Source organism: Cyprinodon tularosa, unplaced genomic scaffold (assembly GCF_016077235.1).
Source record: "Cyprinodon tularosa strain WSP-4 unplaced genomic scaffold, ASM1607723v1 ctg288, whole genome shotgun sequence".
Taxonomy (NCBI): domain Eukaryota; kingdom Metazoa; phylum Chordata; class Actinopteri; order Cyprinodontiformes; family Cyprinodontidae; genus Cyprinodon; species Cyprinodon tularosa.
In genome coordinates, this window is record NW_024038994.1 from 335682 (window position 1) to 354296 (window position 18615).

At 38.8% G+C, this 18615-nt stretch overlaps 1 protein-coding gene across 2 annotated transcripts in view; it reads right to left on the minus strand.

Moving 5' to 3' along the window:
• Positions 1-18615, minus strand: part of doc2b (double C2-like domains, beta) — a 291024-nt gene that overhangs the window by 150914 nt on the left and 121495 nt on the right. For both annotated transcript variants that reach the window (XM_038290765.1, XM_038290764.1), the window contains exon 2: positions 7826-7905. In XM_038290765.1, the coding sequence (XP_038146693.1) occupies positions 7826-7905 (80 nt within the window). The remainder of the gene's footprint in view (positions 1-7825; positions 7906-18615) is intronic.

An 18615-nucleotide genomic window follows, 5' to 3' on the forward strand; every position in this document is an offset into this window, starting at 1 on the left:
TGAAATTTCCTCGCTCCTAAATATTCCACAGTCAACTGTCAGCTGTATTATAAGAAAATGGAAGTGTTTGGGAACGACAGCAACTCAGCCACGAAGTGGTAGGCCACGTAAACTGACGGAGCGGGGTCAGCGGATGCTGACGCGCATAGTGCGAAGAGGTCGCCAACTTTCTGCAGAGTCAATCACTACAGACCTCCAAACTTCATGTGGCCTTCAGATTAGCTCAAGAACAGTGCGCAGAGAGCTTCATGGAATGGGTTTCCATGGTCGAGCAGCTGCATCCAAGCCATACATCACCAAGTGCAATGCAAAGCGTCGGATGCGGTGGTGTAAAGCACGCCGCCACTGGACTCTAGAGCAGTGGAGACGCGTTCTCTGGAGTGACGAATCGCGCTTCTCCATCTGGCAATCTGATGGACGGGTCTGGGTTTGGCGGTTGCCAGGAGAACGGTACTTGTCTGACTGCATTGTGCCAAGTGTAAAGTTTGGTGGAGGGGGGATTATGGTGTGGGGTTGTTTTTCAGGAGCTGGGCTTGGCCCCTTAGTTCCAGTGAAAGGAACTCTGAATGCTTCAGCATACCAAGACATTTTGGACAATTCCATGCTCCCAACTTTGTGGGAACAGTTTGGAGCTGGCCCCTTCCTCTTCCAACATGACTGTGCACCAGTGCACAAAGCAAGGTCCATAAAGACATGGATGACAGAGTCTGGTGTGGATGAACTTGACTGGCCTGCACAGAGTCCTGACCTCAACCCGATAGAACACCTTTGGGATGAATTAGAGTGGAGACTGAGAGCCAGGCCTTCTCGTCCAACATCAGTGTGCGACCTCACAAATGCGCTTCTGGAAGAATGGTCAAAAATTCCCATAAACACACTCCTAAACCTTGTGGACAGCCTTCCCAGAAGAGTTGAAGCTGTTCTAGCTGCAAAGGGTGGACCGACGTCATATTGAACCCTATGGATTACGAACGGGATGTCACTTAAGCTCATATGTGAGTCAAGGCAGGTGAGCAAATACTTTTGGCAATATAGTGTATCTTAATTTCTTAATTAATTAAGGGTTAATGTACTTAATTTAGGACTTTTTTACTCATTTTTAGATAATTTTTGCAGTGTTTTATTTTACACTTGAAAAAAATCTAAGTAATTTTTTCTTAAAATAAGTGCATTTGTTCTTGGATTGAGGAGGTAAAAGAGACATTTTACCAATGGGACGAGACAATTTACATTTGAAATAAGAAAACACAATTGCATTGCCTTATTTCAAGTGCATATTATACAATTATCTTATTTTAAGAGTAAAAATACTCCTTTCATTGGCAAACTGTCTCATTTATTTACTCAAAATAAGGTTAAATAAACTTAATTTAAGAAATTTTTACTCATTTCTAGATTGTTTTTCCAGTGTAACTTTATTAATAAGGTAAGTTTTCGTAATATTATGTTACACATGTTGTTCATGAAAACAAAACTATGATACGACGCTCTGATGCGATCTACCTGCTCACACTGTACGTCTAAAAACCAGGTGGGACTCAGCTCCGCAGTGAGATGGCGCTAATCAGACTCGTCCTGAAGCCAAACGAGTAGAAGAGGAATATGAAGCTCACTAGAGTGAAATGTGCTGCCTTGGCAATCTGTGCAATTTTGTGCTGAAAGCAGGGGCGCCGTATGAGAAAAAAGTTAGGATGAGTCTAAAGGCCCTTGACTGAGGGGGGAGACCCAAAAGAAGAAGAAAAGATTTGTCCCGCTAGATTTTTCAAATAAGAATAGAAAATCTGGCAGTAAAATAAAAAATCTTCATGTTCTTCCTCATTTTTTAGCAGTAAACAGTGAAACAAAGCATGAATAAACTGACCCCGCCTCGTGAAATAGCAATAAATGGTTTGGTCCTCGCATCCTGGCTGCATCACATCAGGTCTTGCCGTCTGTCACCCGCAGTCCCTTGTACCGGGGATTAAATGCCATGCGCACGTCATTTCACGACTGGAAAATCGGCCCGAAAAGGGCAACAGATCTTACAGTGTACGCCGGGTTTTAATGATACCTTAGTGATCAGTTGCTATGGTTAATTTCTTTTTAATACTGCACCTTTAAACAACCCAAAGATGTATGTTTGGTTCAGCACAGAAAATATGAAGGAGACAGACCTACTTTTGCACTTAGATTTCTTACTTGCACCAGCTGAGATATTTTATATCACTGCTTTATTAAGCTGTAATATTCGACAGTTTCAATTTGCATGTTTTCTAAACAAAAACAAGGCTTTGTGGGGCTACTGTATAAAACCTGGAACTCAACGGTATTTCTGACATTTTGAATTTAAAAAGCTTCCTGGATGGAACAGAAACGTCTTCAAACTATGAAACAAAGTCCAGTGGATTGTTTTTTAACTTTAAATGTTTGGAATGACTATGACCTGGATGACTGAGAATCTCCACCAGCAAGTCTAGCTAAAGAAAACAGAAAAGTTCTTGAAGAAAACCTGTTGCAGTCTGCAAAAGACCTGAGTTTTTCCTCTCCACTGTCGCTACAAGCATCCCTAGTGTGAGGGATTGCTGAAGAGTCAATGAGTCGATGCAATCAGCTGGTTTTCCTCAGATAGAAAACTTTGAATCAATCTGACAGGTTGTTAATTGGCGCAATAGAAATAAACTGTAATAAATTGAATATACTTAATGATCATCAGCACTCTTCATATAAATCATTACCATTGTAACAAACATGAGCAAAAAAAAAAATACTATCAAGGCCACTTTAATTAGTAAAATCTTCTCTAAGGAATGTTTTTAGAGGAATGGTTCCTAATCCTATACTGCAGTTTAAGATCATTAATTTGCATTTTATAATGCAATAAATTCTTAGCTGAGTTTTATTCCTTTACTGGATTTATTGGAGCAACAGCCGGATTGGCAGCAGAGGAAATCAATGGTTAGAAAGACCAATAACAGGTTTTGCAAACTAATTACACGGTGCGAATTGCTACATAACAAAATATATGAAAGAGCAAATGCATTTTCAGAGCTTGGCTAGGTAGCAGCTGAAGTCTAGCTGCAGAGCAGTATAGAAAATAACAACCATAAATCAATGTGGCCTCCTGCCCACTCTGCTGTCCAACAGTGCTGCCAAGACCAGCTCCTCTGAAGCCCAGTTTCCTCCAGAACAGCTATTCGTGCAGACAGAAAGAGTTAGAATTGCTGAGGGCAGCCATTGGAAACATCAGTTTATCTCCTCAAACAGAGAAGAAAACGACTTTTTACTTCTGTATATTATAAAATAAGAATATTTTTATTTTTTTTAGTTTGTTTATTTTTTTACTGAACCTGGCTAGGATGCTGGTTTAACATAACGATCTAGAAATGAGTAAAAATTTCTTAGATTAATTGTTTTTACCCATAATTTGAGTAGGTAAATTAGAGAGCTGCCAATGGAATGAGTATTTTCACTCTTAAATTGAAATAATTAGATAATATGCACTTGAAAAAAAACAATGCAATTGTGTTTTCTTATTTTAAATGTAAATTGTCTTATTCTATTGGCAAAATGTCTCTTTTACGTTCTCAATTCAAGAACAAATGCAGTTATTTTATGAAAAAAAATTACTTATCTAGATGTTGACTTTTTTCCAGTGCACAATCCATGGTGATTAGTCAATACACTGGAAAAACGATCTAGAAATAAGTAAAAATTTCTCAAATTATATGTATTTACCCTTTTTTGAATAGGTAAATTAGATGATTTGCCAGTTGAATGAGTATTTTTACTCTTAAAATAAGATATTTAGATAAAATGCACTTGAAATAAGACAATGCAATTGCTTTTTCTTATTTTAAGTGTAAATTGTCTTGTACCATTGGCAAAATGTCTCTTTTACCTTCTCAATTCAAGAACAAATGTACTTACTTAAATTATAATTACTAAAATTACTCACCTAGGTTTTGATTTTTTCCAGTGTAAGGATCACCATATGCATTATCTAACAAAGAGAAATTTGAAGTTTGGTGTTGAATCCAATTCAAGTGAATTGAATTCAAAGCAGTCACTATGGGGTTTAAGGAGACAGAAGCAGACATAGAAAAAGAAGCATAGATACAAAAAGCAGCTGTAAAAGGCGGCCCCGTCCAGGAAACACACAGCCAGGCAGACGAGCTCCGAGCCAGCTCCCATGTCAGAGGATGAAGAGAGCACATCCAGTTAGTCACAGTCAGAGAAACAGGACTACACTGAAAAACAGGCCGACCTCCAACATCGATGTTGGCCAACACCATCTGCTCCACAGCTGATTTATTTAACGTTTTAGTTGGTGGAGACGCTGACATGCAGAGTTTACAACAGTCTTGATTTAGCAGCGGATGACCTTTTAGGTGGTGGAATAAATTTGTACCGCCGCCTTTTGCAGCAATGGTTTTTGCGGCACGTCTTACAAATTACCGCATTTTGTCCGATGTCCTAGCTGAAACACCTGCTGTCGCCATAGTTCTTATGCTGGTTCCTGTAGCAAGCATGCCGCACAGAAAATAATCCTGTTTGGAGGAGGGGTTAACGATGCATTCAAAGTGTGTGGGAAAAATAAAACTCTTAGTGAAATAGATGCAGACCGTTTAATGTCATAATGTGAATTTGTTCTTGATGGTTGCGATAGAGTCCTTTGAACAATTGTGCGTGGGGAAACTCGAGATACATTGAGTATATTCAATATACATCGCCCACCTCTAGTTCAGTAGTAGCCATTCAAAATTGCCCCACTTTCCTTGGATGGTCCTTGTCTAGTCCCCTACAATTCCTTTTTAAACATCTAAACTATTCTGTCATAATTTCTGGACAATAAGATCTAAAGAGAAGCGCCATCTCCTGGTCAGACAGTGTAATTCAGTGAAAGGGTGGAGTCAGAGTAAAAGAATATGCAAGCCCAGGAGAAGGACAGGGGCTGGAAGTTGGAGGGGATTTTGCTTCCATTGGGTTGGCTTTTGACTGGGAAGGGCCATTTTGAATGGCTACTAGTGTAAAAACACCCTCAAAGGCAAATTAAGGCAGATGATTGGTTAAAGATGGGCTCTCTGTGTCTGCACTTTGGAGCTTTTTCTACGATTCTTTTTCCTGAAAAGAGATCACTCGGGACAAACTCTTTAAATAACACTTCATAACTTATATCTATTAAATAACCAGGAGGCATGAAAACAGATTTTGATAGAAATTGTAATCTTACTCAGATCAGAGAAGTTGTTTAGGGTTGCAGAAGGCAGCTGCTCACCAGGAAGGAAGGAAGTGGCCACAATTAACAGTTAAAGAAGAATTTTATGCAACTCCAGTTTGCCACATAATCACATTTTACATCACACACGTTTGCAGATGAGGAGACATCCATGGCTCCAACTCTTTCACAATATTACACTTTGTTTATAGCCAAAGTACAACGCTCTCATTCCATTCCCAAATATTTGCCACGTACAGAATCAAGATTATAACTGCATAGCTGGACAGAGGAACTGTTTTAAGTAGATAAACTACTGGGGAAAACATCAGTTCTGACACGTAACAGGCAGCTAATATTAAGGTGTAATAAACTCACACATAATCAATGATAATTATCCTAAGAGATTGTTAAGATGCAGAAAATTCATGTTTTTTATAGCTGTTTTATACGGAGCCCCTCTGATGACATGGTCAAAAAGAATTTTTAATTGTGGCCACGAAGTAGTATTTCGTTAGCCTGATGTAGTCCTACTCAATTCTAGTCAGAATGAGTCTGATGCTGCTCCATAGAGCTGTGATTATGGGGCGTCTCTCGAACGAACCAGGAAAAAAAATGCCTCTGCACTCAATTGGATAGACCTACAACCAATAAGAGCAACGGAGTGCGTGACGTATGTTAAGCGACGCATAGTTGTTGTCCACAAAAATCAAAGCGTGCAGTTGCACGCCTAGAATAAGAAGATGAGACTTGATCGCGTTTCTCTGTTCCTCTTTTAAAATTAATTTGCTGTCGATATCTTCTAGAACAGACCTAATAGCAGAATCTACTCACCTCAACTCTCCAGCGGCAGCCATTGTTGTTGTCACCCTAGCGCGCTTTGGTCACGTGGTTGATTACGTTACTGTTTGTCATCTGTCCATCATCGTATAAAGCCCGCCCTGACAATTTGATTGGATCGCCTGACAGTGGGCGATAATACTCGCGCTACTATGGAGCAGAGCCAGACCGAACTTCCCCGACCTCAAACTTTGTCGGCGGGACTAAGTTCGGAATGGCACCCAGGCTAGTATTTCGTGGCCACAAGTATAACGTGCGCACGAAATACTACTTCGTGGCCCCGCAATAAGTTTATCGTGCGCACGAAATACTTATTAATAATATTAATATCATTCCTGGACAACTGGGTAAGCAAATCGAGCGCGCCTTCTCTAAGGTCTAAGGTGCGCTCGATTTGCTTACCCAGTCGGTCTCCGCCAGTCACGTGACATTTGTTGCTAAGACGCCATTTTAGGTGGAAAAGGCGTAGTGTAAACAACCGCAGCATAGCTAAACGAAGGACTAAAGGCCCGTTTACATAGCAGCCTGTCCAAGATAAGTCATTACAGTTAACATAAGCCTGAAAACAGGGGCGGATTTATTGATATTATTAATAAGTATTTCGTGCACGTTAAACTTATTGCGTGGCCGCGAAATACTACTTCGTGGCCACAATTGAACATTTTTTTTTGACCATGTCATCAGAGGGGCTCCGTAGTTTTACCTTAAAACCAGCAGTATTAAGTAAAAGACTAATCCAGGATCCCAAACCTTAAAAACATGCTTAGATATAATTCTTCATGCATTAAATCTTTCTGTTAACTCAATTTAAAACAAAAGACGAACAAACATGAGAACTATACAGGTTCTATTATGGAGGACCAACTCTACCATATTTAAAAATATATACTTAAATAAATAAATGCTCAATAAATATATAAGCATACAATTAATTGCCAACAAAAATACAATAAACAAATAAATGTGGATGGGCTGCGGTTCGACCTGGCTGCCGTCAGCTTCGGACCTCCGCTGGTTGCCGCGATCCTCTCAAGTTCAGAACATTTTCTTTTAAATTACGCTTTAAATCTGTGAATGGGCCATATGGCGATGCTTTAAAGTATAATGTTCTCGCCTCAAATAATCTTCAAATGTTCCTTTATTGAACAACAGCAACAGAAAAGAGAACATTTAACTTGATCTTCTGAGCCCTGATAGTTAAGAAGATGAGCCGCCAACCAATGAGCAGAAGTTGACTCTCTAGGACACGCCCCCTCCTCATTTGCATAATGAGGCAGAAAGCAGACAGAATGTAAAAAGGGAAGGCAGAAATGTAAAAAAATATATAAAGGACAAAAAAATAAATAAGGTAAATATTACAAAGGCAAATAAATAAAGAAGCTAATTAAAAGAGTTATATACATTTATGTCTCACTGTATAATTTAATTTCTACTTACATTTATTTGTTTATTGTATTTTTGTTGGCAATTAATTGTACGCTTATATATTTATTGAGCATTTATTTATTTCTGTATTTATTTTTAAATATGGCAGAGTTGGTCCTCCATATTCTATTGGCAGTTACTGAATGTTACTGAATGTTTCCCTTAGAGGCAACAGTGGGATGTGTAAACTAATTTTATCAGTGTTTGGAGGTTGGTGGAAAAATAACCATTAAAAAAAGGTAATTTGTTTATATGTTGCGCTAACATGTCAATTATCAACAATTTAAATAAAAAGAGACATTTCCTGTATAGTAACCACACAAAAAAAAAAAGGTTACCAAGGCAATGTTAATCAAAGTGGCTCACCTTGGCTCTGTTAATGGTGCAGTGCAGTGCATTGTTCTCCTGGTCGTACTGCAAGCTAAACTCCAAGGTTCCCAGCGTGGCTGTGAAGACAGGAAAAGACGAGAAGGAATTACACTAAATTAGATGCAAAGAGGAAAGCCTTCTTGGCACACAGACATGGACTCTCGGGAGAGCATTAACCACTCTCCGCTGCCTGGTTTGGATCATTTGAGGGGAAAGCCCTGATGGGAGCTCTCATTATGCTTTTAATCACTGAAATGTATTCACACTGGATTGAAAAAGTCTTCATACCCTTCACTCTTCTGCATATCTTTCACTGTTGCAAACTTCTGTTTATTAAATATGTGACACAAATGATTCTACCTGTTTAATTTAATTTAAGCTGAGTATAAATGCAGCTGTTCTGTTTGTTAGAGATCATTAAACAGCAAACAGCATCAGCAGACAGCTAAAGGTGGACGTAGAGCAGTTAAAATAATGGCTGCCGGGCAAAAACCCTCTGTTGATTTCACACTCTGTTATAAATATATATGGGCTGTAAACAACTTTTTGTTTGTATGAATTTGTGGTGCTTGCAGATACCAACACCTCCCACATGTATTACCTCCTTAAAAAACTAAACCATGTTATGTTGGATGAATCAGCCCTTAAACGTTGTTTCACATTAAGTAGACAAAGGAGTTTAATAAGGTAGCAAAACTTGTTCAAGATGATGTTCAAGTATTAAATTAATCCATTTTGAGCCGTCGTTGGAATCACATTCCTCCAGAGTTTAAACTGAGTTACAGAGATGTAGGTATCAATAGCTGCTGAGCGTCCAAAAGTTTAAATTTAAGCCTTCATTTGTGATTAAAGTGCTCCTGAGTCTACTAAAACCCAGGGAATCAATGTTGTTCCTGGAAACGCAGAGCTCACCACCTACACAAGAAGAACCACAAACACACGTCCATTTACTCGTTTTGTTCTCTGAAAGACAAAAGGTATTTAATAAAGTCTTCTGCTCACACTGTGTGCAAATAATGCTTTATAAGTGCCAAATCCAACCATGACCAAGATGAAATCTTCCTGCAATGAAGTATCTGATTTTACGCTGTGCTATTCAGATGGTAGGGATGTGGAGGGGTGGAAAAAGGAATCCCTTTCTGACAAAATAATTCAGGTGACAATTGTCTTATTAAATGGGGCCACTCATTGAATTTAGACTTATTTATACCTAAAACTAATACGCTTGCAGTGATTTAATTAATTTAGCGTGAATGGTGTAAAGTGAGGGAGGGAGGTGTTAATATATCTGGTAGTGATGTCATGAGATGAGCCGAGGCTTCGAGGCGTGTGTCGAGTAATGGAGGGAGGCGTTTCCCCGAAGCGCGTGTCGAGGCATGATTCATTTAGGGGAGGGGCCAAAATTGATGACGTCCGAGGCCTCGCTACCGTGAAACCATGTGACCGCTTCGGGACGTGGTTAAGAAAGCGCAAGAATTTTGACAGCTTCAGTGTTCAGTCAAGATATGGAAGTTTGGAGAAGAGCTGCTGTCAGCTGGATAGAGTTTGGATAGATTCTAAGAATAGATTGGTTGTTTTACCAACCAATCTATTTGGTTAAAACTAATTTGGTTAGAATAAACAATGTTATGATCAAAATCTAAGGAAACCACCGGAAAAAATCAGTGTTAACACGTCACTATTAATTAGTATTTTCCTCCCTAATACGGTTATTTATATATGTGGCGTCATCTGTAAGAGACAGGCTCTCACTCTAGAGGTTGATGGTTCAAGACCTGACTTTGACTTTTGAAAGTTGCGATTAAATTTAATTATTTTGGCTGATGAGACTAATTTGCATTGTTTTGCCCGAGTAAAAATATAGATCGGGTAAATTAGGTCGGTTTAGCCAAAAGATTGGTTGAACAGAACTTCCAACCTGATTAAAACCAAAAAACTTTGAAAAACTATCATGTTTGATTAAAAATGACTAACACCTTTCATTTTCAAATGGCATAAAAACTGTGCACTTTGAATGATGGTTCTAAGAAAAAAAACAAAAACAAAAAAATACAAAAGATTTTATCATACACACCAACCATTAAAAATTTCAAAGGAACCTAAAAGGGGAAAAAAAAAACAGTTGTGAAAAAAAATAATAATAACAGATTTTATTACAAACTGTACTTCTGCTGTCCACCAGTAGGTGGTGACATGTTCACATGAAGCCTCATGAACTGTGGGGATCGTTGAAGCAATTTGGCCAAACGGTTCAATGCCTCATGAGGATTCATCTCACCATCACTAATATCTGGGCAAAAATGGCCGCTCCCAGACTCAATGATCCCAACGAAAATTATCCTTTTTTTTCTTTACTGATTAACGCTAAATTCATAAAATCACCGCCAACGTATTAGTTTTAGGTATAGATAATGATCCAATGATTATTCATTGCCGACTGGACTTATCCTTTAAGAAAGGCCATAATGGGTTTAGAAGCTGTAACTTTTTTCATCGTTAGTAGTGGAAAATATGGAGGACCAACTCTGCCATATTTAAAAAGAAATACATTAAATAAAAAAATGCTCAATAAATAAATAAGCATACAATTAATTGCCACCAAAAATACAATAAACAAATAAATCTAAGTAGAAATTAAATTATACAGTAAGACGTAAATGTATATAACTCTTTTAATTTTAAAACCTAGAACAGATAATGGATGTCTATTCTATTAACATTTCTCTATCTGTAGAATGGATCTGTTTTATGTGTTGTCTTCTCAATGCAGAGGGCCCCCTACCTGTCTTTGCCTAGGGCCCCAAATTTTCTAAACCCACCCCTGTTAGGTGTGATTGTGTATGATCATGGTTGTACTTCCCGGTGCTCGGTTTGTACTTTTTCCCCATAGACTTATGAAGAGTTTAAAAAAAAAAAAAAAAACACACACATAATAATAATAACCATCGTGACAATAATAATGATAATATAATAATAATAATAATAATAGCTTAAACAAATATGCCACATTAGTTTAAATAATGGGCTATTAGGGCAACATGACTGGAAGTCTTTTCACGTGGATTTGACTTATGGTAGCCTACAAAATAATAGCTATTTTAATACCTGCTGATTTTGTACAAACCACTTAAAAATACAATGTGAACAGCTTTTAAGGTTTTTCAATATGATTAACCCTCCTTTCTTGGCATTGTGCTGCAATTACTAAATCAATACACAATTAAGACAATAAAGAGACCAAAATGTGTTCATTTATGTTGCCTAACAAAACCTATACAACAGAAAACGTTTGTCTTAACACATAGATTTGCAATTGCAAACTTTACGGAAATTATTTGTAGCCTATGTGGTCGTCCTCACGTTATCTGTCATTGACTTGGGCTACAGTGTAAAACTTTATCTAGTCTAACTAGTTTATCAGGTGACCAGTTGGCAAAAATGCTTGTTTGGTGCTGCTGAATGAGACATTTTAATGCACAACAAAATGATTTAGCTTGATCTGTATATTACCTGGCTAATGGGGCACGGGAGAAGCAGCCTGTCAGCGACCGTTCCTGCTATCTGAAGACGCTTACTGGACTGCTATGATGCTGCGCATCTGGCATGCCCTGCGGGCGACCGCGCGAGTTCACGTGACAAAGGAGGAGAGAGAGGCTGGTCGGGTGTGCGCAAGGAGGTGGCTCATTTCGGGGCATTGTTTCAGTCGTTTTTAATGGCTCAGGTTTTCAAAAGATCATTTCAAAACCGACCTCAGTAAAATCTTATTAATATTAATAATAATAATTTAAAAAAAAACGAGTTTCAAAAGGGCATTTTTGTTGATAAAGGGCAAACTTCCTAGTGCTTTAGCACCACCTAGTGTCTATGTATGCACGCCCCTGATGTGTTCAACTGTATGTGTTAAACAGCTAAATGTGTGGGAAGTTTTCTGTTTGTTTCTGTTTCCAGAGGTGAACATTGTTTAGATCTGCTCCAGGCTGCAGGAATTGTTCCGACTCATTGGATCCTTTTTTTATTCTGAGGAAAACAATTGCACTTTACACTGGCTTCTTTTTAACATGTGCTTTATTTTACAGCATATTCTTGTGTATATGCTGCCACATACAGGACAATAGATTTAAATAAGCTGTTGTGATAACTCTGTTAAATTTTTATTAATGAATGCTCCACCTTTAAAATACAGCAAAACAAAGTATTTAACAGAGCATTAAACACCATTACCTAATTCCCAGCCTGTGTCTGTCTCTTTATTCAGTGCAGCAGCAGGATTTTACCAAGCGGGTTATGAATATTTTGCTCAAAACCATTTTGCATGCACCATAAGCCCCACAGCTGTGACGTACAGCTCAGTAAGATGCAACAGGGCAGTGAACTCCACAGGAGTATAATAACATCAAGCTCAACTTCCTGCTTTCTGCACAGCCTAATTTATGTGACACTCAAGAAAAGGTGGAAGCCGGGTGTAATTCAGTTGAAGTGACCACTTAACTGTTTTGAAAGCAATAATTAACCAATTTAAGTAAAAAGAATGAATCATAACATAACTGCCAGTGAAGGAAGGAACAAATGAACGTAATAATTACTTCCAGCCGGGTCTTTTATTTCAAGGTTATGAGTCATTCAAAAGTAAATTGGCTTGAAATTCGTGTTTGCCAGCGTGCCGATTCCTTCGTTTATTTGACAGAGAGTAATACAACCGTCAGAACAATCCTGACAGAAAACAGAACAATGCCGGAAACTATGTGCAAATAATGGGAACTGGATGTTTTCCTGCAAGTGAAGTTAAAATGTTTACAACACGGTAATTTCTCCGACGAAGCACCGCTTCTTTTTTTTTCCCCTGCTGTGTGAAATGATTGGTGTTCTTGGGGAAGACTGGCCCTATTTGAGACGCTGCTTGAAGCACCATTTTCAAGCAGCCAATTTTTATCTTCTAACAGGCGCTTCTGGCCGTGTTCTCGTGGGCGCAAAGAAAGGAGACATCTGTTCAAAGTCGTGTGAGGACAAAACTGCAGTTTGACCCCATTTGAATGTTTCATTTATTATATATATATATATATATGTTTAGTAATAAAGTCATAAAAGTGATGTAGCTTTCTTTTTACAGGCTCTTAAGGTAAATCCTTTGCAACTAACCGTCCGCTGTTGCTGTTTATTAAGCTATAAAGTAAAGGTACATTTAATTTGAAATGCTTCACTCCATTTCTTCCATCAGGATCCATTAACCCAAGAGAAACACTGAGTGAGTGTTCATGTGGGCAAATCTCAAGGCACATTAACCTGAGCAAATCTCAGACAAAGCTTTGCCTCGTAGCAAAAACATGCAGAAATCCCTCAGAGACAGACAGCAACACAGACGGCTTCAGGTGAACAGAGACGGATATAAAATCTGATCTGAAAGCTGGGAGAGCCGAACACCAGCAAGGACAACAGTACTGGGCTTCCAGGAAGGTTTGATCTTTTCCTGGAAGATGCAACAAACACAAGGATGAAGGGAGAACGTGACAGGAAGTAAAAAGGAAGGAAGGAAACTGATGAAGAACAGGAAGACAATAAATACCTACAAAGGGTTAAGCAAAAATAAAGTGAAGAACTAAAGAATAAAGGAAGGAAGGAAGGAAGGAAGGAAGGAAGGAAGGAAGGAAGGAAGGAAGGAAGGAAGGAAGGAAGGAAGGAAGGAAGGAAGGAAGGAAGGAAGGAAGGCAACAAATAATTGATCAAAATAACAAAAAGAATAAATAAAAGAAGCCAGAAGAAATGAGAGGAAATTAAACTAAGTTAAAATAATGACCGGAGAATAAAAACAAGGAAGAGAATAAATGAAAGCAAGAAGGAAATGAAAAAAGGAAAAAAAGGACAGACAGCATCTGATAACCTTTTAGGAATTAATTGGTGGTTTTATGAACTGTTTGATCAGAGTTCAGAGGATCATATCTCCATCTAGAAGCTCCTCACAAACCATTAATATAATCAACACCTGATCTTTCCAATCCCAGTTATGACTGAAATCCTTTAGACACATTCAGGAAGCTGTTGCTGTAGTGAGTAAAATTATTCAAAGCATCCTTCTTGGTTTCCTGCAGACTGAGTGCAGCCTCTGTGACGGACGAAGTGACAGGCAGCATGTTGTTAGTGTCAGGGGGCCTTTATGATCTGCTGTCTTTGCATGTGTAATGTTAATAGCGCTGATGACACAGCTGACAGGAACAGGAGCATTTCTGATTGATGGCTCCTGTCAGAGTGACGGGTCGCACCACGGCGGCTCTATTACTCCCCTTCAGACCAAACAGGCTCAGCACGCTGCTGACCCAGGAGTCACCTCACTGCTCATTCTTTACTGCTAGGCTGCTCTGAGTCTGATAAAAGAATAAGGTGTTCCTCTGTACAGTGACCAACACACTGAAATCTAATTATTTTCTTGATAGCAGGAAAGAATTTTTGGTTCAGAAGCTAATATGCGCTTCATTAAAAAGAGCTACTGTGCTTAAATTTGGCCTTTCTCTGTCTCAAGCTGAGGTGGACATAGGTCAAGATGAAGCGCAGTGAATAAACCAGCTAAACAATCAACTCTGTTCAACTCAGTTCAGTTTATTTCTATAGCACCAATTCACATCATGTCATCTCAGGTCACTTTCCAGTTCAACCAGATCATCCAGTCAGATTGATTCAAAGTTTTCTATCTAAGGAAAACCAGCTGATTGCATCGACTCATTGAGTCTTCAGCAATCCCTCACACTAAGCATGCTTGTAGCGACAGTGGAGAGGAAAAACTCCCTTTGAACAGGAAGAAACCTCCAGCAGAACCAGGCTCAGTATGAGCGGCCATCTGCTGAGGCCGACTGGGGTTCAAGGAGACAGAAGCAGACATAGAAAAATTCTATTCAAGAAGCATAGATACAAAAGGCAGCTGTCAACCAGCTCCACAGGCGGCCCCGTCTAGGAAACACACAGCCAGGCAGACGAGCTCCCAGCCAGCTCCCATGTCAGAGGATGAAGAGAGCACATCCAGTTAGTCACAGTCAGAGAAACAGGACTACACTGGAAAACAGGCCAAGCTCCAACATCTAGAAACGAAGGTGTTGATGGCAGCAGCACAGCTGATATTTCTCTCCAGGATGGAGTCACAGCCAAACAGGAACAGACCAGATGAAGCTACTATGAGAAAAAGCAGAGAGAGCAGAACGTTAGAGATTGAACTAACAGATTCTGCAGAGTGGGAGAATAGAGATAGAATGAAGCAGAATGATGAAAAAGGGGTCCCTATGTCCTCCAGCAGTCTAAGCCTATAGCAGCATAACTATAGAGATAGCTCAGGATAACCTGAGCCACTCTAACTAGAAGCTTTATCAAAAAGGAAAGTTTTAAGTCTAGCCTTAAAAGTAGACAGGGTGTCTGCCTCACAGACTCTAGATTGATGAATCCACCAATATCCAAACCTGCAACAATGTTTGATAACACATGGACCCATGGGCGTAGGTTTGCATAGGGACCATAGGGACATGTCCCTACCAAAATTTTGGAAGGACCTATTTGTCCCTACCAATAATTGGATGTAAACAACATGTTTATAATTTACTATACAGCAGCCGCTTCTTTTCCTCTCGCAGCTTCTCTGCCTGGTAGCTGCAGCTGCCTGCTCTTTCCTGTCCCGTTCATATAGCAGCGCATCAACTGTGCTGCGCGGTTTAACTCTGATTATTCTGCCTTAAGTTCCGCCTTCTCTCTTTCTGATTGCGTGTTTTCTAGTCTGTATGTGTGCGCGCGCAGGTGCTAGTCCAAATTAAAAAAAATATTATCTACGCTAAAACAGGCGAAAGCTTCTGATTGGAGTTCTGTAAAGAAGCAGGAGAGAGTTTTTTGATTTGTGGAACTTGAGAAATGTAAGTTAACACCGTTAGGATTTATTTTATTTTATCTTTTAATCAGATAGCCATAGGCTCCTTAAAGAAGATCTTTTATGAAATGAAACCAGGTGAAACAGAAACGTTTAAACGTTTCCTTTGGAGGAGTTCTGGTTGGAGAATATTGACAGACAAAAACTTTTTTTTTTTTACTTCTTAAATGCAAAATGTTTACATATTTTTTACAATCTTGGTATAATTCCTGCTCTAAGTGGGTCGCTCTGTCGGCTAAAGGCACATTTTAGTGGCCCTATACTCCAGTTAACGATTAATCAATTACTAAATTAGTTCACGATTATTTAAATAATTTGTTAATATGATTGTTTCAGCCAAAGATAAAATACATGAAATTAGCTACACAGAGTAACTACAGCCCAGATGTACAACTTCTAATATTAATATTTTAAATGCTCAGTGTCAGTTCCTCTTCTAGTTCCAGTGCTCATGTAAATACAATACATTTATTTGCCATCCCTTGAATGTATTATTTTGCATGATCCAGAGAGAGTATATTAGATAAAAAAAATAAGAGTGGGTTTTACCTCTGCACAATTCTATATCTTCAGAAGAAAACACAGGATAAATCCACATATTTAGACTATATTTGGTTAAACAGACACTGTCTTAGTCGCAGGTAAATTTAAATGCAATCCTTTTCAAAGTGGAAAAAGTCCTAATTCCACATTCATCAGAGCAAGTTATGCTTTAAATATTGATAAACAGCATCTAGAGCATGTAGTGCTTATAAGATTTGTATTAATGTAGCAAGAAATGCTGCTGTTTTCTTTAAACAAAATGAGCCCTGAAGCTCACATTAAGCATAAAAAAGAGCATGCATATTTTTGCAAAGGACCAATGAAACTGAAGAATAGTGTCCCTACCAAAGTTGAAATCAAACCTACGTCCTTGCATGGACCCTAATTTATATGAATCACCTTACCCTGTCCTTAGAAGGTTTTTCTACTGGGATTGCCAGAGAGGAAGGGTTAAATATCCCCTCTGGTGGGCTCAACAGCTTGGGATCCCCCAGCTGAGTAAATCTTTTTTTTTTTTAGATCAAAATTAAGGTATTAAATGGAACCAAAAAACATTATATTTCAAAGCCATCTCAGTATTAACAGTTTTCACTTCTTTTTGACTCTATGAATCAACCATCTGAATCCCTCCCAAATAACAGGGTTCATGACCTTATTATCGACAGGAAGGACTTCATTTCTACTGATCGACACAAGACTGACAAGAGCCATCTCATCTGGCCCTTGCAGGATATCACATCCTTATCATTTGTTTACAACACAACTCTTCCGTTCTGCACAGGACCACTGTATCACTGTGATACTCATCTGTATCACAGTGATCGTAAATTACGTATATTCTGTCATGCTCTTGGCACCATAGACTGGATTTTTAAAAAATGTAATCTAAATAAGTCATTTTTTCTTGAATTGAGGAGGTAACTGAACCACTTTGCCGGTGGGACAAGACAATTTACATTTAAGAGCATATTATCTAATAATCTTGCACTTAATGCACTTAATTTTATTGATTTATTTCTAGATCGCTTTTTCAGTGTTCTCCTCTCATCTGCTTTGCTCCGCCCTGCGCTCATTATCTGTCATCAGATCCACCTGTTCCCTCTGTTATTTAAGCCACTGGATCCAAGCCAGTGGTGCCAGATTATTCCAGCTTCTAGTGAGTCTAGTTCTAGCGTATCTGTATGTGTTCATCCTCCCAGATCCTAACATATTTCTGCCCCCTGACTTGTGAGTTTTGGCCGCCCCTGTTCTGCTCTGTTTTGGCCTGTTCTGTGTTTCCGGACTGTCATCTGGATTTCTCCTGTTGTCGACCTTGGATCTGTCTTCTGACCACTGCTTCCTTCAGTTCCTCTGCATGTTCTGGCTGCTGCAGTTCGCTGCTCCTCTTCTCTCCTGGATCTCTGACCCAGTTTAAAGCTGTGGGGTTCTGCTCCTCTGGACTTCACTCCTTCTTATGGGCTCAAACTGAACTTTGCCAGGTTGGTGACTTTCAGGCTCATAGCTGTTCCCCGTTTCAGTTTGAGAAGTGTCTCCTCTGAATTCTGGGTCCAACATTCTGAGCCCCTTGACATATTTATTTATTATCTTTTTGTTAATGATACAAATTTAGAGTCCCAAGGGTGTAACTTTGTAATGAAGGTTGGTGGGGGCGCTGTAAGGGTGGGGGCTGATGGACCTACAGTTACTCCACCCGAACGCCTTCATTATGTTTTTGTATTTTCCAAAAAATGAGTCCAAATATATATTTATTGAATGTTTTCCTATTGTTGAGAAAACAAGAGAACCATAATACACTGATATTTGTATTTATAGATAATTAGAGAGATGCCTTTTATTGCATTATATATATATATATATATATATATATAGGGCCCCAAAAAATTAATGTATAAAAAAAAAAAAAAAATGGCAAATAACAGCCGATTCTGATGCCAGAATCGATAAATCATGCAACCCTGGAAGTACAATTTCAATTCCATCCAGAAAAATATGGATATGCTGCATTTTAAATATAGCATATTTTATTCTAGTAAACTTTCTGATAAACTTGGAGATATATTTTATTGCATGTTCCATATCACAGTAAATCAGTTTCCCCTTTAAATCTGCAGTTCCTGAGTTGTTGCCTTAGTTTCTCTTCCTTCCCTTCTTCTCTCTGTTTAAAACGATTTATGCACCTCTTAACTAATATAATGATGCCAGAAACAACATTTCTAGATCTGTAGTATGGAGGATAAAAATTGCCAAAATTAAATAAATAAATACAGCATTAAATGAATAATTAAATGTGTCAATATGGGGGCGGTTACCTTACACCTGATTGGTCACCCTTCAGATTAAGGCGAAGCAA